Here is a 25,308-nt window from a genome sequence, read left to right on the forward strand (position 1 = left end):
AAAGAGTAAGAAAAATTAGAACACAAGTTTTTCAGGCTCTCTGATTTCCTTAAGGCAGTGGTAACAAAACTTCAAGGGAAACATCTAAATAGCAAAAGTCACCAAATGCTGAGTGTTCCAGAGCTCAAACAAGCCATGAGACACCAGCCAGTGGTTATTCGTGTACACTGCTCCTGGCCGCAGCCTGCAAGCACACTAGCACTGTGAAGGTTGGTGGTCACTCAGCACAGTGTTCCCAGAAGAGCAACTCTGCTATGCAACTTGGATTACGTCATCTCAGGCTACAATTGCCATCCTGAGGCAAGGCCTGACGATCACATAGAACTCAAGGCAGCGATGATCATTCATTCTCTTACATCAAAAGACCCTCAGGTCCTGTAAAGACAAATTCAAAGGACTAGCATTCTCAGTCCACAGAAGAAAGGAAAGCAATGCAGACACAAGTCACACAGCCGAAATGCACAAATAGCTTCTTACTTGCATCTCGTGTCATCCTATAAGCTAAAGTCCATCTAAGGAAGTGAGAGAAGCTCACATGGATAACCGTTTTGGTATAGTTGCTTTTCTGACTGACTTTCTTTTTCCCCGAACTTTTAAGCTGATTAAAAAAAACTTTTTTTTAAGAGATGAGGTTTCACTATGTTGCCCAGACAGCAGCTTTTCACAAGCATGACCATAGCACACTGTACCCCGATTCCTGGGTTCATGCAATCCTCCTGCCTCTCAACGCCACCACATCCAGACTCTGACAGCCTTAAACAGTTTTAAAAACTGACACATAATAATGATACCTATTTTATGGGGTACACAGTGATGTTTTGACACCTAACACGTGTAGTGTCAGGTTAGGGTTATTAGCATATCCATCACCTCAAATGTTTTTCATCTCCTCTTGTTGGGGACATTCAATATCCTCCTCCTCATTGAAGCTATATACTACTGGGGGTAGCTGAGACTACAGGCACATGCCACCACACCTGGCTAATTTTTTTCTTTTAATGTAGAGATAGGGTCTTGCCATGTTGCCCAGGCTGGTCTTGAACTCCTGGACTCAGGCAATCCTCCTCCCTTGGCCTCCCGAAGTGCTAGGATTACAGGTGTGAGTCACCAGGTCCGGCCTCAATTACTTTGCTTTTCTGAGAGTAACGTTCCTGAGAGTAAGCAGAGGCAGGGCAGCCTGACTTTGGAAAGACCCCTGCTCTTACCAAGCTGGCTCTGCAGCCTCTAGTTTGTAGAGAAGTCACTGCACTTTACTTCTCCTCCCAAGGAAAGGAGAAGTCACTAGTGTTGTAGGCTTAGCCACTCAAAGCAGCACAATTTCCACTGTGGAGATAACCAGATTGAGTCTTGCCCCATATGGTCTCTGGCATTTACTATGATGCCATGGTGCCAGGGAGCCACAGCACATCATGAGGCGGATGTAACTTGGGAGATGTGCAGCATAGAGGGCCCTTCCTTCCACCTGGCACCAGTTCACCAGGGTTACCTCAGCTGTATTCCATGAGAGTGGCTCTCCCCTTATCCAAGTAGCACCCTGGTCATGTCTGAAGCAGGTCTACAGTAGGAAGAATGCTAGGTCAAAGCCAAGACACCATGAGACTTCCCATGCCAGAATTCCAGGAGGCGTACCCAAGAATCGCCGACTTGGGGCAGGGTGAGACAGATGCACTCAATGCAAAGGTGCCAACCCGGGGCACCTGAGCCCTCTTCTCAGGTGCTACCAGACCAGCCTCAAGCCTGAGGCTTTTAGAGCCTCCCTATTTCAGAAGGCGCTATTCTAAGGGGGGTGCCGGCCACATGCCTGCTGTGCCTCCAAATCTGTTTTGATGGAGTTTTTACACCTGGACAGATTTAAAGCTGCTCCTCTCAAAGTCTTGCACTGTGGCCTCTGGCTGCTACTTGGATTTTCCCTTTAATGGAAACAAAGTTTAGAGAGTCTTCTGTTAAGCAATCACATCTGAAAGTGGAGCAGCTTGTATTTCAAGACCTTGTTGCACCCAATTAGCCCTTGGAGAAGATGCACCATTACCTTCCTTTTTTTTTTTTTTTTTTTTTTTTTTTTTTTTTTTGAGATGGAGTCTCACTCTGTCGCCGGGGCTGGAGTGCAGTGGCCGGATCTCAGCTCACTGCAAGCTCTGCCTCCCGGGTTCACGCCATTCTCCTGCCTCAGCCTCCCGAGTAGCTGGGACTACAGGCGCCCGCCACCTCGCCCGGCTAGTTTTTTGTATTTTTTAGTAGAGACGGGGTTTCACACTGTTAGCCAGGATGGTCTCAATCTCCTGACCTCGTGATCCGCCCATCTCGGCCTCCCAAAGTGCTGGGATTACAGGCTTGAGCCACCGCGCCCGGCCTACCTTCCTTTTTTTTTTTTAACTGAAGAGAAAAAGCGAGCCGAGGGTTAGGAACTCCTCCATCATACACAAAACCGCCCCACCCTGCCCCCCGCAACTTTCCCTGTGATCACACAGGCTGAGGCTGACCCAGCGGCAGCTCCAAGTGGGGACCAGAGGAAACCTCAAGAGTAGAAGTGCGTGTCACCCTGAGTACTGACAAAGTACAGCCTCAAAGGACAAACCAAAACAACAGCGACAAGGCAAAGACACCAAGACCTTGGCAGTGGCAAAGCACCTAGGGGTGGAGAGGGCGAAGGCGCACGGTGCGCATGGCACACTGACCGTCGGGTCATTACCTGGCAGACTCTGCGGGATATGGGTGGGCACGGCAGCGTGTGGGAGAGGCGCTGCATGGGGCGGGCTGGAGTGCAAGCCAGCCAGAAGACCTGAGAGAAAACAGGAGGGGAGAAAAGAACAAAACACACACATTGAAGACAGGCACGGAAAAGCAGCTCCAGCAGGCAAGAGCCCCTGACAACCTGCCAGGCCAGTCTGGGCACCACACCCAAAGGGGCAGTGGGGGCTCGGCACAGTTCCCGGAGATGTTCCCCACAGTCACACACCAGACTCAAACACAGGAACCAGAGTACATGACAGCAGGACCCCGGCCACAATCTAGAGGTTCCCAAGTGACCAGAGGCAGCAAAGAAGCACTTACTGTGGCCAAGGCCATGGTGGAAGGGCCCGGGGGCAGGGCCTGTGACGATGGCATCCTTGGAGACCCCTGCTTTGGCAGAGGAGTCAGCGCTGAAGGAGAGCACGTGGACAGGAATAGGGACGGGGGTTATAATTCCCACGGTGTTCGAGCTCATGGCCCCAGACAGTTTTGGGCTGCTGGATTTGTAGGGTGAAGCCATCAAAGAGGAGCCGGTCAGCATCACGGTCCCACTCGCTCCTTTCTAGGGAAGAAACACAGCAAGAGGTAAGAACTCCAGTCCTGTTCATGGCTGACTCACACCAAACCTGGCAACACAAAGGAGGACACACACATCCATGTCAGATGGCCCTCAGAGGCACCCTCCGACCCTGCAGCCCCAAAGACAGGACCCAGGACAGTCTTTATGAACCAACATGGAATGGATTCCAGGGAACATAATTTTTTAAAAAGCAGGATACTAAATATGTCTCCTACAGAGGTTGCAGTGAGCTGTGATCACGCTACTGCAGTCCAGCCTAGGTGACACATCCAGACTCTGTCTCAACAAAAAAAAAAGGCTCCTTTGTGAAGGGAAAGATGTAATATAGATATCCATAAATGTTCATGTGTATGTGCATATATATTTATACACATACACATACATACATATACACATATATACACCTTTGTATATATTTATTAATCTTTTGTTTAAAAAGAAAATAAACCAAAAATTAAAAAGCCTAGTTACCTTACAGGGGTGGTGGGTGCAGGAAAGGAGGTGAGACCTCCAACAGACCTTTCTATGGTTTTGTCTTTGCAACCATTTCATTTATATATTAAAAAAAAGAGGCCGGGCGCGGTGGCTCACACCTGTAATCCCAGCACTTGGGAGGCTGAGGCGGGCGGATCATGAGGTCAGGAGATCGAGACCATCCTGGCTAACACAGTGAAATCCCGTCTCTGCTAAAAATACAAAAGATTAGCCGGGCGCAGTGGGGGGCTCCTGTAGTCCCAGCTACTCGGGAGGCTGAGGCAGGGAACCCCAGGAGGCGGAGCTTGCAGTTGAGCCGAGACAGCGCCACTGCAGTCCAGCCTGGGTGACAGAGCAAGACTCCATCTCAAAAAAAAAAAAAGAAAAGAAAAAGAAAAAGAAAAAGAAAAAGAAAAAGAAATGCTCATTCCCTCTTCCCGAACCTGCTGTAATTACACACAAGCAAGATACATTAATTACTAGACTCTGTCCTTCAAAAATCAACAGAATCACTCTTAGAAGGTCCTGCTATTCCTAGTCCATGAACACCCCCACATGACTCAACTGAGAGAAGACAGCACTTCCATCCGCCTTGTTTAGGGAGACGGAGAGGCAAGGGGTCACAGAAGGCGAGTGCTGTGGCTCATTCTGTGCCACACAGACCCAGCCCCCGAAGAGGCATGGTGCTGGCTGTCTTTTAGCTCCCTTGGCCCTCTTCAGAAGAAGCTTTAGGCCATCCTGGGCTTCCTGTCACCAGAAAAGTGAATACCTGAGCCCAGTCTCCCTTCCTACGTCTGAGCCCACTGTTCCTACCTGACCTGTGGTTTTAGATCTCTCTCTCTACCCGGGGCAAGGCAAGCAACCTCATCCCCAAGGCCCCTGTGAGTGGGGCAGGGCAGGGTGCTATGCCGGATACTCACTGACAAGGAGGTAGACGATGTCACACCACTGACTGAAGAGGGTAGGGGTGCGGTCAGCAACTTTGCCACTCCCTGGGTCCCTCCACTGGAATCTCCGTTTGGACCGCCTGGAGGCGCTACCAGGGTCAACTTCTGGGAAACAGGCATTTTTTTCCCTGCTGAGCTTGGGACAGGTCGGCTGGTGACCTGTCCCACGGAGGGAGGTTGTATGCCAGGGACCAGACTCCCAGAAGCAGAACTCTGGACTGGTGTTCCTCCCAAGGAAGAGCTGCCAGAAGAAACCCCATGTTTGGAGACAGAGCTGGCAAAGGGATTATTCTTGTAAGATGAGCCTGCAGAACTGACCGAGTGTGGCTTTGCTGGATGGCTCAGGGCAGAAGAGGACGAGGCTGGGGTCTTGTGAGAGCTGCTGCTGGAGGCTGGCAGGCCTCCTGAGGTGGCTGGTGCAGAGGGATGGAAGCCCTGGCCTTTGGCTGCTGTCTTCACTAACTGCAGGAAGGAACGATGACACTGCGGGGGAGAAGCCTTTGGGCCTTGGAGCTTATTGGCAAACGGAGATGGGGGCGTGAAGTTTTTCTGTTGCTGAGTACCAGCATGAAAGACTTTGACCTGGGGGCCAGGCAAGGGAACTGCCACTTGGGGCCCGTGAGACGTCCGTGGCAAGCTGTGGTGCTTTGCTTTAGACTGATGTACTTCTGGCAGGCCCTTATTGAGGGGAGCCTGGCAGGACAGCTCTTTGTAGCCAGAACTCTCTGGTTTTTTCTCCTGAGAGGACTGCCCCAGTGCCAGAGCCTGTTCTGCCAGAAAATTGAGGGGTGACTGCAGAGAGCTAGCCGGTGGTGGAGCAGAAGGACTGGGCTTCACAAAGTTCCGTTTTTCTTCTGCACATAAAACACCTCCAACTTTTTCTGCAGGTGCTTTTGAGGGTGCAGGCAGTGTGAATTCAGAGTTCCCAGCTGCTCTGCTATTCAATGCAGCCAATTCCTTGGACACAGCTTCCACAGAGGAGGCTGGATTGCGGATCAACTCTTCATCCAACGAGTCCTCCAGGTTGACAGGAGGAGGGTTAGCAAGGCTGCCCGATGTCTGGGATGGGAGGTCCCTGCTCGAGGCCCCAATACTCAGGCCTCCTGTCTGGTGATCTGAGGGCAAAGCAATGGGGCCACCAACCTGTCCTGATGGGACAGAAACCTTTTTATCAAGCTTCGTAGACGATTCCTAAAGGAAAACAGAAATGCTGATGTTAGAAAGGTCCAAAGATGCCAACACTGGCCTGTTGTGAGGATATAAACATGTGAACTTGAGGCGCAAAAAACTGGGTCTTCCTGTATAATTACAAAACAAGCGGTGGGAGAGAGCAGGAGCCGCGCCCACCTTGACTTTAGATGCCATGGCTTCATCACCCCTGGCAAGTATCTGGTTGGCCAGGGCTGGGTTTACCCCGGCATGCTTCGTTGCTAAGTACAAACACGCTACCAGGAGAAATTTTCTTCTGTTTTGAGAAGTGTAAGACTCTCATGAAGAGATACTTTGCCTACTGGCATTCCCACTGTCTTAGCGCACTCCTAACTGCAATCAGACCAAGGCATGGCATGAGAATGGCTTAAAGCAGCTATTTTTTCCTCCTTGATTTTTCCCAGCACCTAACTCCTCAGACTGGGTTCAAAGAAGAGTGAGTTTTTCATGGGAACAAGAATGGGGTCTAATGCTTCACTCCTGCATCCCTGGTGCTTAATACAGTGTGTCTGGCACATTGTGGGAGCTCAACAGTTACTTAAGAGTAAATGACTTGCACATCTCATTCTCTCAGTCTGCTTAGGCATGGCTAAGGGCACCACACTAAGAACTGGAAAAAATGTTGATAAACAGCAATTTTTACTACATTGAGAGGTTTCTGCAACATCCAAGGTAATCTTCACAATGTCTATTCTCCAGCCACTGTACTGCCCTCCATTTCTGCGTGGTGGCTCAACAAAGTCGCCTTTTCTTTCTGCTGTGGCTCCAAGCTAAACTGCACTTGGCTCGAGTGTATTTCTTCCATACAAAGATCACAGCATAATACCTTCACATCTGCAGGGGCTCTTGACTCCTCAGAGGGCTGCCAAGAAGATCCCACTTAATCCCACAAGAACCCCAGGAACTGGGCCAGCTGGGTACTGTTTGTAGAACCAAGGCTAGAGGGGGGTTAAGTGGCTTGGGTCTCTGTCCCGGTATAACTTCAAGAATGCCATCCTGAGTAGCTGTCCCCAGACCAGTAAAGATCAATGAGCTTCCACAGTCACTTGACAGGTTTCCAGAGCATAGTTGCAGGGAGATGAGCATAGCTGACATGTGACCTGAGCAAACTGACTCACCTTCACCTTGATTTTAGAGGGGTTAGCCATAACTTTCTTCTTGGCCCTGTTCAAAGGAATGAGCACAGAAAAGGTTTAGAGAATATCCAGAGGAGACCAAAAACAACACTTGTCCTGAGATATGAAAATACCAAGACACTCACAGGATTGAAGTTAGGTGCCCATGGCCTCGTCTGCTCTCCTTAAACAGAGTCCTGAAAGACACAGAACACCAGGCATCTGTACACGCCCCAGAAAGCTGGGACACTACTCCCAGAGCTTTGCTAGTGTTCCCGGTACTCAGTGGCTATCCCTCATTAAATGTCAATTGGCCAGGCGTAGTGGCTCACGCCTATAATTCCAGCACTTTGGGAGGCCAAGGCAGGTGGATCACCTGAGGTTAGGAGTTCAAGACCAGCTTGGCCAAAATGGTGAAACCCCGTCTCTACTAAAAATACAAAAATTAGCCAGGCATGGTGGCGCACGCCTGTAATCCCAGCTACTCGGGAGGCTGAGGCAGGAGATTCGCTCAAACCGGGGAGGCAGGGGTTGCAGTGAACCAAGATTGTGCTATTGCACTCCAGTCTGGGCAACAGAGCGAGACTCTGTTCCCCTCACACACACAAAAAAGGTCAATGGATTGGGGAGCCAAATTCCTGGTGAGAGGATCGGAATGGGCCACACTGGCTGCCCAAAGGCTGAGTATGGCCTTTACCAAGAAAATGTATGGCTCTGCCTCAAACCTCTCATGGTGATGCTTTCCTAAAGGGCACAGCACTTTCCTTATTGCCTATTCCCTCCAATCCAGGAATAAAACGTGGAGTGACCCAGCGCGTCTTTGTCCAGAGAAACTCAACAAAAAATGTTCTTCACATGAGTCCAGCCTATGTGGAGAGGACTGCAATTTCAAAGGTTCCAAGATCTGTCCGCACAACAGATGATTCAGGTCCAATCAAGAAAATCACTCCAGCTAACTTTCTCTGTCCCGTGTATGACAGAAATAACTTCATTCGCAGGAAGCGACTTCGTACAAGGTAGCCTCTGAGACGGAAGCCTGGCACTTAGTTCCAATAAGGAGTCAGCCTTGCTCCCTGCAAATGAGGCTTCTTCAGGAACATCAGGAAGGACCCAAGATGAACCCATCTCTCAAATGCTCGCAGCAGCCTGTATGTTCAAACAGGAAAGTGTGGCCAGGCGCGGGGGCTCACGCCTGTAATCCCAGCACTTTGGGAGGCCGAGGCGGGCGGATCACAAGGTCAGGAGATCAAGACCATCCTGGCTAACACGGTGAAACCCCATCTCTACTAAAAATACAAAAAATTAGCTGGGCATGCCGGCGGGCACCTGTAGTCCCAGCTACTCGGGAGGCTGAGGCAGGAGAATGGCGTGAACCCAGGAGGTGGAGCTTGCAGCGAGCTGACATTGCACCACTGCACTCCAGCCTGGGCAACAGAGCGAGACTCCGTCTCAAAAAAAAAAGAAAAAAAAAAGGAAAGTGCATATTGAGATGGGAGGCCAAACCTCAACCTGAAGTGGGACAAAAAATATGACAAAAACAAAACCCTGCAGGCAACTTCCCTTCCTCCAGGAAGATCCAGAACACCCTTTCCCAGCTACCTGCATGTCCCCCAATTACTCAGGTGAGATCAGAGTTGAGGCAGCTAGACAGTGACTCCCTGTGGGCAGGGATCCTGCTGGCCTGGCACAAAAGCAGCGTTCAAACATGTCTTGACTGCACAGATGCCCATCTCAGCACACAGCCCTCACCTGGCCTGCATCCAGCCTTTGGGCCAGAGGGGTTTGACCTCCGCGTCCAGAAAGCCCTTCACGCAGTCCTCCCAAGCTTGGGCTTTGTTGTTCCTCTCCAGGTCGTGGCTCTCCAGTTTGATCTTCACCACCTGGCACAGTAGCTCCCTGAGAAGGAGGCAGAAATCAGAAACTCCAAACTACTCCAGATGCTTCTTCAAGGTTCCAATCATGTGCTTTCAGCAGCCCTGATGAAAGTAAATGAGCCTAACCTTTGTCAGCAATAGGGGACGTGCTCAGACACGGCCCCACCAACCCTCCAAAGAGGCCAAGTCCCAGTGAGGGCACACCTGATCTCATCATTCCACTGAAACTTCTTCCGAGGTCCCATTATCCTCCTGCCCCCTTTTTCTTCATCTTCTTCCTCATCCGAACAAATCCGGTCCCTCTGCTCCTTGTCTTTCTCCTCTTCCAGCATCCTACAGGGTGAATAGAATTACATGGGGCCCCAAGGTGCTCCTGCCCACCACCTCTCCCCTCACCCTCTGCACAACTGGGACTTCACAGAGAAGGAGAAAAGGCCAAAGAAGAGCCAAGAGGCTCCTGGAGAAATGGCAGTACACACCAAAAAAACGGGAGGGGAAGAGGCAAGAGACGGGAGGGTCGCGCCATCCAAGCGCCAGGACAAACTTACTTGGCAACCTTTGCCTGCGTGTGTGCCTGGCATTCGTCCTGGTACTTGGCCATCTGCTCCGGCATTGCCCTGCCAATGGCTTCCTTGAGCTTCTGGAGAGGCTCCTTCAGACGCCCCCCCTGTGAAGAGTGGGACAAAATTCAAGGCAGGTTTACACATCGCTCTTACGTTCAGGACGCACGACAGGGTGATCACAAGGAGGCAGTGGGGCAGCAGATGCAGCATTGATTAAGACTCAGTCACCCCTCCGCCAGGCCCCAAAGCCAAAGGGCTTCACTCTAGGGTCACCCACCTGTTCATAGAGGTGAAGTTTCCGAGCACGCTTGAGCAGGGCATCCTTGCTGCAGGGCAGGAATGACGCGAGATAGGCATACACCCCAGAGCGGACCTGACTGCTCAGCTCCCGAGTCTGCGCCTCTATGCTGAAGAACAGAACACAGTCACCACCGGCTGCAGCTCACGGCAACTCTCGTCTTCATCAGCTCACCATACGTGGAGAGGAAAGCTAGGGGCCAAAGGCAGCTCAGACCCTGTCTTGTTGGTTACACAATGTAACTGAGTGCCCAAGGAAACACATCTTCAGCAATCGACAAACAAGACCAAGTCCCAAGCCTGATGAACATAGTTAGGTAACGTGGGTCAAGGCTCTCAGGTCAAAATCAAGACCAGGAAAACAGAGCCCAGGAGAACAAACTCTGAAGCACTTCAAGCTTTCAAAGTGGAAAATCATGAGTTACTTGGGGTTGACAGGAAATACTTCCCGGCAGCATTTCTTCTTTTTCCCCCTAATCCCCAGTTTTATCAACCATTAAGAGGTCAGAAAAAGCCTCACTCCTCCAGTTTCTCCAACTAGATAAGCAAAAAAATATTTCTCTTCAATGCCTTGAGCTGTCCATATCTGGCACGCTCAAACAGGTTCCTTGTTGACACAACCCTATCATCCGCACCAATGCTCAGGTGCTCTCTGCAGCCCACACTTCCTGACCCAAGGGGCCAATCCCAGCTCTGGCCAGGCAAGGCCATTTGGTAGAACACCCACATTTTGACAACTATTCTTACATACATAAACTCCTCAGCTGTTGAGCAACAAGCTTCTCCTGCCACAAACTGCAACCAGGAGAAAAGTGGCAACACTGCAGGCCAGGCCACAAGGATTCACTTTTCCCAGTCTGGGTTTACAGACATTTGCTCTTCTGCTTTTTAACCCGATTCACACAGCGTGGTGTCTCAGAGGCTCAGGTGTGTGGGAACAGCATTAGGGATAACGCACGTGGCACGAGGAGCAGGAGTGCAAGCAAGGGGAATGGCCAGGGACGCCAAGCAACACCCAAGGCAGAACAGACCCCTGAGGCCACCAGGCTGTCTCTCATTCTTCAGGCTTCTCAGAGACAGGCAAGCAACACCTTCTCTCTCTCCTCCTCTCATACCTGCCAAGAAATCCTCTTCCAACAGGCCATGATTATCATATGCTATTAATGCCTGCTGCCTAAGATCAGGGAGGTCTATCACTTCTGGAGACAAGTATTTGGTGTCCCTGTTGTGTTTTGATTTTTAATAGAAAAACAACAATGAAACCACGTTAATCCGATTATTTTATCTCATTGGTGGTCACCTTTATGCAGTTCAATTATACTCCCATTCTCCCCTGGCTGGCTTGCCCCAAGCTCAGTAATAGCAGAAACAGACAGACAGACAGATAGACAGACGATACTCACTCTAATAGGATTCCATTAATATCCTGGGTGAAGAACTTCTGTCTGCTCTCCCCCTCAGCAGCTCTGGCAGCCTGGTGCACAGCAGATAGTAACAACCATTAGTGTACTTTCCCCACACATCCCTCACACTCACCCACAGGCACAGGAGTCACTGCTCCATGAAGAGCACCTGTCGATACAATCACACTGCCACCTTTCCAACTCCACCCTAATCCCGGGTTAAGTTCGCCTGCAATCAGTATTCTCTTTTCAAATGCTGCTGCAGCATCTGTGGGCTGCCAGTTCTTCCCAGGACTTAAAACAGTCACAGAAAAGAAAATCACAGAGTCAAAGCCATCACAATGCACTTGGCCAGAGGCCAAAAGGGCCAACTAACCCCTGTGCCCATACACTATAAACTACACCATTAGTTGGGATTTCCATGTATCTACAGCACAAAAATATTCAAGAACTTCAACCAGCCCATAGGATTTAAAGGCCTTTTTATCTACAAAAACAATAAAAATGTGCAGCTCTGGCACTTAAGGACATCTAAACTCTTTGACAATTCCTAATCTACTTATGGTATACCACGAGCTATTAGCCAGACCATGTGAACAACTAACCCACCATATTACCTATTAACACCAGATTATAGGAGTTTCAGTACAGTCTTAGTTTGCTTTCCAAAAGAACACAGTTAACACACACCCTGGATGGCAAGCTCAGAGACCCCTGAAGCAACCATGGCAGTCAGTCACAACACTGCGGAAACACAAGAAAGCAGGCCCTGCAGAAGTCTGCATCAGGGGTTCTCACACTTGGTTGCATACTGGAATTCTCTGGGCAGCTTGGAGCAACTCAGGCCACTTAAATCACAATCTCTGGAAAGGAGACTCAAGAATGCGCACTCTGTAAAAGTGGCCCAAGGACTCTTTCAAAGCAGCCCTGTGGATGCTGATGTGCAGAGAGAGCTGGGAACCACTCATCTAAACCCAAGAGCTGCTGGTTTAAAGGCTTTGCGTGAAATAAAATTTCTGAAATCAGACATGATATACAATAACGACAGCAAACAAGGGTGATAAAGTGACTATCTAGAATGAAGGGATCAACCCCTCTGAAACTGCAGACACTGTTAACCCCCGCCCCCATTTCCCCTACTCACCTTCCTCTCCCTGCATCCTCTGGGACCCCTTCCAACCACTCTAACTACTCCATGTGCCTCCTCCACCAGCTCCTTTCCATAGGCGACCCCAGGATTCTCGCTAGAACCCACTTCTCCCAATAACTTCTTTCCCCCTCAAGGCTGCAAAATAACACAGACAATTGTACACTCAAATCTAAACTAAGCCCTAAACCCTCTCATCTAAGCTCTGGACCAGAATTTCCAGTTATCTCCGAGTAATTTCCAATTACAGTCAACGCCTGGTATAGGCAGGGGACTGGTTACAGGACCCCGGATATATCAACATCCAAGTGCACAGTCAGCCCTGAGGAACCTGCCTATACAGAAAGTTAGCCCTGTATATACAGATTTAGCACCCCTCAAATCGACCCACATTTGGTTAGAAAACGTCTGCGTTTAAGTGGACCCACGCAGCTCAACCCTGTGCTGTTCAAGGGTCAACTGCACTTCTGTGGATGGATGACCCTCTGGTTTGCAAACTCAACTTACACCAGTCCCACTGGCTTCTGCTCTTCTGCCTGTGCTCCCCACTTCTAATAACTGCACTCCAACCTTAAGACCGCCACTCCCTTCTTCAGAACCCTTCAGCAGCTCTTTCCAAGCCTAGTATCAAACCCAAACTCCTTCACATGGCACTTAGGGGTCCTCCACGATCTGGCCCAGCCAGTCACCAATTTGCCCATCTTCAGCTCTGCTCCCTGCCTTCTCCTAGGGAATCCTCCCCAGGAGGCCGGGCAAGCCTGATGCCTCCAGTCTGCTTTCTATATGCCCCCCAAGAGCCTCTCTTTTACCCCTTAAGTCGGGCTATTTGGCTGTTCAGATATCACAAAGTTTACTTCATTCTGCTCTGTACTATAGTCCACCATCTGCATATCTATCGGGTCCATTTATGTAACGAGCTCATGGAAGACAAGAATGGAACCTTGGCCTGGCGCGGTGGCTCACACCTGTAATCCTAACACATTGGGAGGCCAAGGTGGGCGGATCACTCGAGCTCAGGAGTTTCGGACCAGTTTGGGCAACATGATAAGACCCTGTCTCTACTAAAAATAAAAAAAAATAAAAAAATAAAAAAAAAAAAGCTGGGCATGGTGGTGCATGCCTGTGGTCCCAACTACTCTGGAGGCTGAGGTGGGAGGATCACTTGAGCCTGGGTGTGGAGGTGGCACTGAGGCAAGATCTTGCCACTGCATTCCAGCCTGGGTGACAGAGCAAGACCCTGTCTTAAAAAAAAAAAATGAAGAACTGAGTCTTATTCATCAATATATTTCCCATGGCTGTCTGTCACATAATATTTACTAAATGTTGACTGAGTGAACAAACAAGTGAGGATACTCCTGTAAGATGGCACACCACAGGGAGAGAAGCTTGACAACAAACTACCAAAACTAAGTTGGAAGAAAACACGCAAACCTCAAGCTTCTCCAGATTCGTTGGCTAGGGGAAAGCCCAGAGGGGTGAAATCCACAGATGAGTAACAAAAAAAAAAAATGGCATGACTTTTCACCCAGTCATATGCCAATTTCTTACCCTCTTAGAAACATTCAGAATTCTACCTTGGCACTTGGAAGGTACTAGAATTATATTAGTCTGAGAAAAAATAAAACTGAACTTTTTTTGCTTAAGCGTACACTGCTAGTTATAAGATCCAAAAGCACCCTCACATTAATTCAAACTAATTAACATGTATTTCATATGCCACACTGTCAGACCCATCGACAGCTTAAATTTCCAATCAAATTTTATCTTATTATTTTTTATTTATTTTATTTTAGTTTTTGAGACGGAGTCTTGTTCTGTCGCTCAGGCTGGAGTGCAATGGCGTGATCTCGGCTCACTGCAACCTCCACCTCCCAGGTTCAAGTGATTCTCCTGCCTCAGCCTCCTGAGTAGCTGGGATGACAGGCACCTGCCACCATGTTCAGCTAATTTTTTTTTGTATTTTTAGTAGAGATGGGGTTTCACCATGTTGCCCAGGCTGGTCTCAAACATCTGACTCCAAGTGATCTGCCCACCTCAGCCTCCCAAAGTGCTGGGATTACAGGCGTGAGTCACCATGCCCGGCATCTTATTTTATTGAGATGGTCTCACTCTGTCACCCATTCTGGAGTGCAGTGACGTGATCATATCTCATACAGCCTTGACCTCCAGGGCTCAATCCTCCCGCCTCAGCTTCCCAAGCAGCTGGGACTACAGCTGCATGCAACCACGCCTGGCTAATTTTTAGATTTTTTTTTTCTCATTGTGTTACCCAGGCTGGTCTGGAACTCCTGGGCTCAGGTAATCCTCCCACCTTGGCCTCCCAAAGTACTGTGATTATAGGCATGAACCACCGTGCCCGGCCAAATTTTCTGTTTAGAGAGCCATTTGTGCAATATTTCAGAAGCTTTCTATGTAATCTTTATGCAATCTTCAAAAATATTTTAAATAATATTATGTAATTTTAAAAATATTTTTCTGAAACCTTTTGAATTGTATAGACAATATCTCTGAGGGTCTGGCTTTATACCGAAGAGAGTTGACTGCGGCATTTTAAAGTAAATCTAATTAAAAGAGCAACTGGATATACATGATAGTCTTCCAAAAATAAATGAGGTCCCTCACCCCTAAAAAGAGATACTCTTACCCCAGAAGTTGTGTAAATTAATCAATCCTAAGTTAACTAGGAAACGAAGTTAAACATCCCAATCATGCTGATTTATAAGAGTTCCAACAGCCTTTTAATGAGCTGTTTTATTTATTCTAAGAAAAGCCACTTGTAGCCTTTCAGCACCCAGCTCTAAACCTTATATACTGTATCTGCTTTTGCTGAGTAGGAGAAAATCTGGCATGATTTTTTTAAAAAAGATCAAACAAGTTGTTTTGGTTTTCTTTTTTTCCCTCTACCTTATTCTCTTTGGATCCATCTCTCCCTGAACTTCTTGTGATGAGGGGTTCTAATTCTACAGGAGGGCATAGTAGAATGGGTGACATAGGGTCTCTTTCATTCCTGCTCTTAGTGTTGTCTCTATGTTATGCTTGACTAAAGAGAACCAAAACAGATCTGGGTTATTTGTACAGCCTGAGGCTGAACAGCTGTCAAACTACCTCAAGACAATAACCCAAAGGAACATCAAACCTGAGCTTTGTCAGCACCTGTACTTGCCAACAACCAAGACAAAAGACACCATCAACGCATATTAAGAGAAGGAGGGTAAGGCCATCAAATCACTGTTCCCTGGGGCCTATACAAATGTACAATACAAATCAGTAACAAAAAACGGGCTCATGAGAGAATGTAGTGAAGATGGCAGAGGCATCACTAAGGTTCCTTCTCAGAGGACCTCTTTAACATACACAAGTTTTCAAAGATATTTTTCAAAGTCTTAAGTACCATATTTAGTTAAAAGATATGTCTAATTTCACTTCCCAGAAAGAGTTTTTTCCCCTAAGGGATCAATACACATGGGATGAGAATCTGCTATGTATTGTGGAAGAATACAAAACAGGAGCACAGGCCAGGCACGGTGGCTCACTCCTGTAATCCCAGCTATTCAGGAGGCTGAGGTACAACAATCATTTCAACCCAGAAGGCAGAGGTGGGGAGGTTGCAGTGAGTCGAGATCGCACCACTGCACTCCAGCCTGGGTGACGGAGTGAGACTCTGTCTCAAAAAAAAAAAAAAAAAAAACAGAACAACAACAGCAGCAACAAACCAGGATCAAAGATTCCTCCCACAAAGAAATCCTCCTCCCTAAGAGGTGCACCCTAGCTCCCTAATCCTTGGATCTGGGTGGCTCTTGTGATTTCCTCTGACCAAAAGTGTGGTGGAAGTCATGTGATACACATAGCCTCTAAGGCTAGCTCTCAAGGGTCCTGCGGCTTACACCTTTCCCCCCTTGAGATGTTGCCCTGAGACCACCATGCCCTGAAGAAGGCACGATGAAAGGCCAGGAAAGAAAAGCCCTGCCATCACCTGGCCAACTTGCCAGCTGAATGCAGCCATGAGCGTGGGCCCAGACTCAGGAGAAACGAACTGCTCTGATAAGGTCAATTTTGCGGGGGTGTTTTGTAGACAGTGATAGAAACTGATTTGTGTGCCATCTAGGGCCAAGACGTAAAGTCTAACCAATCTTATAATAAAGGGAAAAGGGGGGAAAAATCAGGGGTATGAAAAATAAAGTGAGAAACACGTAACACTGCTAATGTTCCAGTTACATACATTAGGTTTACTTTAAATTTTTAAAATGTGATGTCCATTTCAAGATCTAGGATGGACTCCTTATTAAGGATCCAAATAACCACGTGTGGCTTTTGGAATCATAAGCAATTTGTGTATACCAGTGCATTATTTCCCTGGGAAGACTATGTTTCCCAGCAGATTCTCAGCAGGGTCAGGAGTCCAGAGCATTTGCACACACATGTGGGGCCTCCAAGTGCCCCGATAGCAGGGCCCTGGTCAGAACAGCACACCTGAGTACCCTTCGGAGTAGCATTCAGCAATTTTCTAAAATAAGCCACCTTTTTAATGTAACCATGAAAAGTGATGAGGGTTTTACAGTATTATGTAAAAAGGCAGGAAACAGTTATTCACAAAGGTAATTACAGCTGCATAAAAACATATACACAGAGGCTAGAAAAGAATATCCAACTAGAAATTGTTTTTATATTGGCTGGATGGACCATTTCTACACACTTTCCACCCCATTTTCAAAGTTTCTTAATGCTGTTATAGGAGAAGGGCAAGGTGAAGACTCAAATATCTTCACATTTGAATATCGTATTTTCAAACCAGAACATCAGCCTCTCCTGGTCACCAGCTCCCCACCAGGCCCCAGGCCGACTTTGACTATGGGATCCTGAACCCTGTGTTTGTTATGTCCAAGAGCTAACCCACACTTGGCAATCACTGAGGCAGGGCAGCTTGCCTAACAAGGTGTTCACTCAGTTTAGCTTTCTTGCACCAGAGCCCGATGCTGTTTCTGGTTATATCATTTTGTTGCCACTAAATCTGTCCTCATCTTTCCTAAGGAAGTGAAACAGCAAGTTTTCACACTAGAACACAACCTATGGCATGAGCGGGGACACAGCCAAGAATTTGGTTTTGACTTTTCTCTAATGACCAGCTATCATCACATAGACCTTAAATGATTTAACAAGACTTTCAGAAGCTATGAAACAATTTGATTACGAACCGGAGGATTAAAAAGAGCAAGGAATAATGTTTGTTTAACATGAATTCTGAGAGCAAATATAGGACAGTAGGCTCAAACACACCAAGTTCAGATTCAGCTACTTCCACCTCAACGTCATACTTAAGGGATACTCCAAACCCCAACATGGCACAATTCATTTAAATCATTACATTCAAATACAATACTTGAATTTCCAATGCTGAACACAAGCTGACAAAGATGAGATAGAGATTGGAATAAACCCTTTATTTGCTTTATATACGGTGTTCAAATAGTTTTTGGAAGTGAGAAAATCATTTTAGCAGTGGCTGACAATTTACCCTGCCCTAAAACACAAAGGATATTATATGTAACAATGCTTCTAAAATACTGTAAGAATCGCTGGTTTAAAACCTACAGCTGTAGATTATGAGTGCCACTAGAGCTGCATCACAAGTCCTGATGCTTAAGGTAAAATGCTATTTTAATTTAAAGGTAAATGATATTACAACTAATGATCTATGCCAGGTTTACAGTTAAGAAATATGTTACTTGAACAGACAATTCTCAGGGCTTAGGGATCAATTCCCAGTCACTGGAGGAAAACAGCCAAGAGCTGCTATATCCTGAAGGTGGTGATGGTGGTTGGTTTGTTTTTTAATGGAATCTCACTCTGTGGCCCAGGCTGGAGTGCACTGGCGCCATCTCCACTCACCACAACCTCCGCCTCCTGGATTCAAGTGATTCTCCTGCCTCAGCCTCTCAAGTAGCTGGGATTATGGTATGTGCCACCCTGCCCAGCTATGTATTTTTAGTAGAAACAGGGTTTCACCACATTGGCCAGGCTGGTCTCGAACTCCTGACCTCAGGTGATCCACCCGCCTCGGCCTCCCAAAGTGCTGGGATTACAGGTGTGAGCCACCGTGCCCCACCGATGGTGGGTTTTAAAGGGGCATGGATGGCAATTAAAATTAAGTTCCTCAACTGCTTTAAAGTTCATACGGAACCAAAAAAGAGCCCGCATTGCCAAGACAATCCTAAGTCAAAAGGACAAAGCTGGAGGCGTCTCGCTACCTGACTTCAAACTATACGACAAGGCTACAGTAACCAAAACAGCATGGTACTGGTACCAAAACAGAGATATAGACCAATGGAACAGAACAGAGTCCTCAGAAATAATACCACACATCTACAGCCATCTGATCTTTGACAAACCTGAGAAAAACAAGAAATGGGGAAAGGATTCCCTATTTAATAAATGGTGCTGGGAAAATTGGCTAGCCATAAGTAGAAAGCTGAAACTGGATCCTTTCCTTACTCCTTATACGAAGATTAATCCAAGATGGATTACAGACTTAAATGTTAGACCTAATACCATAAAAACCCTAGAAGAAAATCTAGGTAGTACCATTCAGGACATAGGCATGGGCAAGGACTTCATGTCTAAAACACCAAAAGCAACGGCAGCAAAAGCCAAAATTGACAAATGGGATCTAATTAAACTAAAGAGCTTCTGCACAGCAAAAGAAACTACCATCAGAGTGAACAGGCAACCTACAGAATGGGCGAAAATTTTTGCAATCTTCTACTCATCTGACAAAGGGCTAATAACCAGAATCTACAAAGAACTCAAACAAATATACAAGAAAAAAACAAACAACCCCATCAAAAAGTGGGCAAAGGATATGAACAGACATTTCTCAAAAGAAGACATTCATACAGCCAACAGACACATGAAAAAATGCTCATCGTCACTCGCCATCAGAGAAATGCAAATCAAAACCACAATGAGATACCATCTCACACCAGTTAGAATGGCAATCATTAAAAAATCAGGAAACAACAGGTGTTGGAGAGGATGTGGAGAAATAGGAACACTTTTACACTCTTGGTGGGATTGTAAACTAGTTCAACCATTATGGAAAACAGTATGGCGATTCCTCAAGGATCTAGAACTAGATGTACCATATGACCCAGCCATCCCACTACTGGGTATATACCCAAAGGATTATAAATTATTCTACTACAAAGACACATGCACACGTTATGTTTATTGCAACACTATTCACAATAGCAGACTTGGAATCAACCCAAATGTCCATCAGTGACAGAGTGGATTAAGAAAATGTGGCACATATACACCATGGAATACTATGCAGCCATAAAAAAGGATGCGTTTGCGTCCTTTGTAGGGACATGGATGCAGCTGGAAACCATCATTCTTAGCAAACTATCACAAGAACAGAAAACCAAACACCGCATGTTCTCACTCATGGGGGGAACTGAACAATGAGATCACTTGGACTCGGGAAGGGGAACATCACACACTGGGGCCTATCATGGGGAGGGGGGATGGGGGAGGGATTGCATTGGGGAGTTATACATGATATAAATGATGAATTGATGGGTGCTGACGAGTTGATGGGTGCAGCACACCAACATGGCACAAGTATACATATGTAACAAACCTGCACGTTATGCACATGTACCCTAGAACTTAAAGTATAATAAAAGTAAATAAATAAATAAATAAATAAAATTAAGTTCCTTTTCATTCATCATATTGGAGGCATTCCCGTAATCACTACCTAACACTGGATACACAATGCAAAGGAGCAACTGAAACCTAGTGGCAACTAAGCATACACTCTATGTGCAATTCATATGTTTGCAAACTTTTGTGAATTTGCGAAACCTTCGGAAGAATTCTAAGATGAATCTCTGCCTCAGCTGCCTGTTGCCAACATCATCCGTCTATCACATGAAAGAAAAGATGCCGAGTGGAAAACTGACAGAAAACAGACAGAATAATCTGACAGAAAACAGAAAGACAACAATCTCCCCAGAAGAAAGCAAATTTTCCAGAAATGAAGAAACCAAGAAAGGCCGAAAATGATGCCTGACAGGCAAGGCTTGTACTGTTTTCTCCCTCAGGATGAGAAGAGTTTGGAAAAAGCTAACACCTTAACTGCCAACTCACTAAGGTTTCTCTGGGCGAGCTTCACACAGCGCAGAACCAACGGCAATCTGCCCAAACTGCTTCCAGGAAAGCCCAGCCACACTGTGTCACCATACCTGAGCCAGCTCCTTAACGCGCTTCTCCAGGGGTGCTGGCAGGCCTTCGGGGAGAGAAGAGGGCTGCCTGAATTCCTGGTCCAATCCCACCCCAAGGGAATCACTTCCATCATCCATATCACGGAAGGGGCTTCCTTCTGGAGACTCACTGAGCAGATGCTCCAAGTCCAAATCCGTCAGCGAGTCCATGGCAGTGGCCGCCTGGAGCAAGTCGTTGTCAGAAGTGGAGCCAAAGAGTGAGAGCAAGGGGTCAGAGGCACCCTCCAGTTCTCGCAGGCCCTGAGTTTCCGCCGATGGGACCGCAACAGGCTTATGTTCCTCCTCCCTTTTTTTCTGAGCCTCTTTCTCCTTCTGAAATTTCTTTAGCATCTCTTTAACGCTTAAAGCCCCAGAATATTTCTTCTTCTTCTTCTCCTTACTGGCATTGAGGGCTGTGAAGCTGCAAGCAAGAGGGAAACTGGTCACTCAGACTATAGGACACTGCCAAAGGGAACTCCAGAGGCCTTCGCCCCTGCTCCCAGGGCCATGGTCTCCAGGAGAACCTGTCACAGTCCACCCTGTCATTCCTCCTCCCTCCTCTTGGCATATGGAGCTCGTTCTTGCTGAGACCAAAGCTTGAGAGTTAATAAAGGTTAGCAACACAGTGTCATATATGCTAAATTTCCGACGGGTTTTTAGAAACCACTGCCAGGCTGAAATAAAAGGTTGCAAAAAGGGGCAGGGAGAGCAAGAAAAGTATTTACAGGGAGAAAGCAGGAGCAGCAGAGAACAGCAGCAACTTGAAGAGCAGCTGGGGTGAGACGAAGTGAGGAGAAGGAAGCAGGACCATAGACGACAAGGGAAAACAGCAGAGACAGAAGGAAAACTGGGGCAGAGAGGAGCGCCCCGGAGAACGAGAAACATCAGCAGTCGCACAGTGACAAGAATAGCTGCCAACACTGACAGTGAAACTATCTGACACACAGAGAGGTGAGCATCTATGCCCAGAATGGCACTGCGGGAGGCGTGCGGGAGGACAGGAAGGCTAGGCCCTGCTGCCTCTTCCGAAGCTGTGGGGAGGAGGTGAGTCAGCTCCCAGTCGTCCTGCCCTAATAGTTCAGGCTTTATCCTAGCAAAGAAGCTGCTGCCTCTCACCCGGCTTTGGAAAACTTGGACTTTTTCGATTTCTTCTCCTTGTCATAAGTGTCATCTTTTTTCTTCTTCTTTATCTTCTCACCACCTTCCTTCAACTTCCGCTTCTGAGAATTAAAGACAAGGCACAGTTACACGGCTCCCTAACTCAGGGAGCAAGTGCACTACACGGCACTGGCCTTGCTCCGCCCAGGGCACATCCTGAGACCTGTCTCATTTCCTTCATGAACAAAAGCTCTCAGATCAGTCCCTGGACCACAAACCCACAGCATTCCCACCGACGGTGTCTCCTGGAAACACCCAGGACTGAGACACAAGTGACCATTCTGGAGCCTGAAACCTTTCTAGTTTGAAAGTGACCAGTGGGCCCTACCTCTTGTTTTAAACACATAGGCAGTGATAGACAGGTTTTTAAACACACTGATCCTAAGGCTGACTGGTTTTCAGTGGGGTGGCAGCCCTGGGAACTGAAGTCCTCTACATGTCCACAGAAGAGGGTCAGCAAGGTTGGTACACATTCCCTTACTCCACACCCTTCCCACCCTTAGGCCACCTCCAGAAACGATCCCTGCTGAGCCTGCTGGGATGTCATGTGAGGTGGTGGACATGATGACCAAGGGCTGAACAGAGCCCCCACAGGCACGTGTCCTCATCAGGGCACATGTGTATGAGGTGAGCCATCAACCTGGCACGGCTCTGCCTTTCCACCATCCTCCTGAGCCGGCCAAGCACCAGGTATTCTGGCGAGTCACCTACTCATCTGATAGGGTCACATCAAAAAGCATTTCTGAAATTCAAAAGCAAGCACATTCTAACCTTTGGAGATTTTTTCTTCTTTTCTTTAATGAAGTCATCCTCAGACTCTGATGCTTGTCTAAACTGCAGGGTTCCCGAGTTAATGTAAAATCCTCCATACTTCGTAGTCAAAGAAGCAGGAACAAGCTCATCATACTGAAAGGGTGAAACAAACTGTCAGCTCCAAGTTCTGCTTCTGTAATCCGAAGGTGCAAAGTGGGTCTCGAGAGAGATGTGAGTATGTTCCTCTGACACTTCCAAGAGCATGCTAAAACATCCTTCTGGTCAATCATGAACGTCTGAGCTACGAGGTGTTTTGGACAGATCTGGTCAACATTTTCTGAAGAGGGAACTAAGGCCAGGATCAAGAATGTCATTTCGTCTCTCATCAGCGCTGCTACTGCCTCATGCTGGGAAGAGGGCATGCCCGCTGTGACCCCACCCCCAGCTTCCTGGCCAGTATCAGGAGGAGCTATGGCACAGTGGGTCTGACACAGCATTTTCAGTAACTACTTACCGCCTCAGAGTTATCGATGAAGGAATCGGATTCATCATAACCATACCCCATATCGATCAAGTCCTGTATTCGGTCTTTTCTACGTTTCTTTCCACCCTAAAATGTAAAAGCAACAGATTACATGCTTTTTGATAAATACACAGAATTAACTGTGGCCTTGAACTTCATCAGCTATGACTCAAAGAGGAAAAGCACTAACTAGAAAGGTCACTCTCTCACATACAAACCCCAAAATCTCCTTTCCTGAAAACCTTTTAACATAGGGCAGATATGTATCTGTATAAAATGTCCCGGGACAGAAAAATGAACTAAATGGTTTCTTAGGCTTCGTACCAAAACATTTCTTCTAAGACGATCACAGGCTCTTCTCGGTTATTTGTCCAGTTAGCTCCTCACTCTAGCTCTGCCATGCCCCTTTTCTGTACCTTAATGCGTTAGGTTTAATAACTGCTTCTGTTCTCTCCAAGCTTAATGCTTACATCCACATCAGTGTTTATTACATGATAATCCACTAAAGGAATACAGAAATGTATGGAAACCTCTCCCACCCAATGAGGTTGTTTTGTCACTCAAGAGAGAAATCTTACGTATTTTTCTTCAAATTTCCGGGCAAGGGCCTCCACTTTATGCCGTTCCTTTTCTTCGTCATTGAAAGGATCTGACAGATCTTTCTTCTGCAAAGAGATTGTTCCACAAAAAATAAGTCACAAAATAGTCCCATGTTCTTATTCATAGAAACTTCACTGACTACTCAATACCTATATAAAAACAATGTTTTTCAGAAAAAGGCAAGGCATAAAACATGCTACTATCTCATCAATGTTTATCTTAATTAAGAAACTAAAATTTCCATTCATGTAGGTTAATAAAACTTGACTGAATGCCTACAATTATCCACCAGAGCCTGAGGGGCTACAGGGCTCACAGACGGCAAAGGGCCTTTAGAAGGAGATGCTCAATCGCTACACAACCACGTTCAACACAGCGGACTTCCTTCGTAACTCTAAAATTTTCTTCATGCATTTAAAAACATTCTAAGAAAGAGTCCATTGACTTCCAAAAGAGTCAATGGCTCAAAAACGTGAAAATCCCACTGAATGTTGTGCAAGTTCTTTTTTTTTTTTTTTGAGACGGAGTCTCGCTCTGTCACCCAGCTGGGACTACAGGCGCCGCCACCTCGCCCGGCTAGTTTTTTGTAGTTTTTAGTAGAGACGGGGTTTCACCGTGTTAGCCAGGATGGTCTCGATCTCCTGACCTCGTGATCCGCCCGTCTCGGCCTCCCAAAGTGCTGGGATTACAGGCTTGAGCCACCACGCCAGCCGTGCAAGTTCTTGAAAGCAGTTCTGCCACATCGTTTAGAAAGGTCTGAAATTGCACTTCTCTCGGTGCTACCAAAGTTAAACTCAGGCTTCCAAGGCTTATTTCCATTTTATAAGCTTATTCTTTTCTCATCAAGCAAATTTTCCAGAGATAAGCCTTAAGCTTCTTGAGCAAGGAATCTAAAAAAAAATTTTTTTTTTTTTGTTTTGAGATAGAGTCTCACTCTGTCACTCAGGCTGCAGTGCAGTAGCACAATCATGACTCACTGTAGCCTCAACTTCCCTAGGTTCGGGTGATCCTCCTGCCTCAGCCTCTTGCATAGCTGGGACTACAGGCATGCAACATTAGGCCTAGCTAATTTTTTCTTTAAGTTTTTTGTAGAGATAGGGTTTCATCATGTTGCCCAGGCTGATCTCAAGCTCTTGGGCTCAAATGATCTGCCCATCTCAGCCTCGCAAAGTGCTGGGATTACAGGTGACAGCCACCACACCCAGCCAGAAGCCAGGAACCTTAACAAGACTCCTGTACCAAAAATATTTAAGACTTCAAGGTAGACAGAAAACACTAAAGATTGTATGCCTGTTTCAAACAAACTTTCTTATCTCACCCTTCCATCTCTGCCTACTGAAATACTACCCGCAAAGGATCAGTTAAATGATTTGTGGTGTACACATACAATGGGATATTATAGAGCATACATCTAATGAACATATCACAAACGGGGAGTCTTTCAAACACACTTATCTGGATCTTCTAAATTTTCTACGATGATCACATATAACTTGAGTGGTTATGTAACGGTAAGAAATCCCACCAACCTTGAGGAGCACTGGATTCCATGTATACTACTCAATGCCTTGCCAACAGCAGTCTTCCAATAACTACTATTTCCTGACTGTATGACGGAAGGTCCAGCTCTGTCCAAACACTAATCAGGATATAAGCTCTCCTTTCCAAGAC

General features: G+C 47.0%; 1 protein-coding gene across 7 annotated transcripts in view; it reads right to left on the reverse strand.

The window, feature by feature from the left end:
- The window catches only part of UBN1 (ubinuclein 1), a 39,866-nt gene that overhangs the window by 2,277 nt on the left and 12,281 nt on the right, over positions 1 to 25,308 (reverse strand). For 2 of the 7 annotated variants that reach the window (XM_030925263.1, XM_010353881.2), the window contains exons 3-17: positions 23,616 to 23,702; positions 23,029 to 23,124; positions 22,533 to 22,667; positions 21,720 to 21,823; positions 20,586 to 21,024; positions 11,193 to 11,263; positions 9,770 to 9,899; positions 9,478 to 9,596; positions 9,134 to 9,262; positions 8,805 to 8,951; positions 7,202 to 7,252; positions 7,059 to 7,104; positions 4,705 to 5,922; positions 3,052 to 3,292; positions 2,690 to 2,779 (exon numbers count right to left, since the gene is read on the reverse strand). In XM_030925263.1, the coding sequence (XP_030781123.1) occupies positions 2,690 to 2,779; positions 3,052 to 3,292; positions 4,705 to 5,922; positions 7,059 to 7,104; positions 7,202 to 7,252; positions 8,805 to 8,951; positions 9,134 to 9,262; positions 9,478 to 9,596; positions 9,770 to 9,899; positions 11,193 to 11,263; positions 20,586 to 21,024; positions 21,720 to 21,823; positions 22,533 to 22,667; positions 23,029 to 23,124; positions 23,616 to 23,702 (3,103 nt within the window). The remainder of the gene's footprint in view (positions 1 to 2,689; positions 2,780 to 3,051; positions 3,293 to 4,704; positions 5,923 to 7,058; positions 7,105 to 7,201; positions 7,253 to 8,804; positions 8,952 to 9,133; positions 9,263 to 9,477; positions 9,597 to 9,769; positions 9,900 to 11,192; positions 11,264 to 20,585; positions 21,025 to 21,719; positions 21,824 to 22,532; positions 22,668 to 23,028; positions 23,125 to 23,615; positions 23,703 to 25,308) is intronic. The other 5 variants (XM_030925264.1, XM_010353883.2, XM_030925265.1 and 2 more) reach the window with 4 other exon arrangements.

Source organism: Rhinopithecus roxellana, chromosome 20, assembly GCF_007565055.1.
Source record: "Rhinopithecus roxellana isolate Shanxi Qingling chromosome 20, ASM756505v1, whole genome shotgun sequence".
Taxonomy (NCBI): domain Eukaryota; kingdom Metazoa; phylum Chordata; class Mammalia; order Primates; family Cercopithecidae; genus Rhinopithecus; species Rhinopithecus roxellana.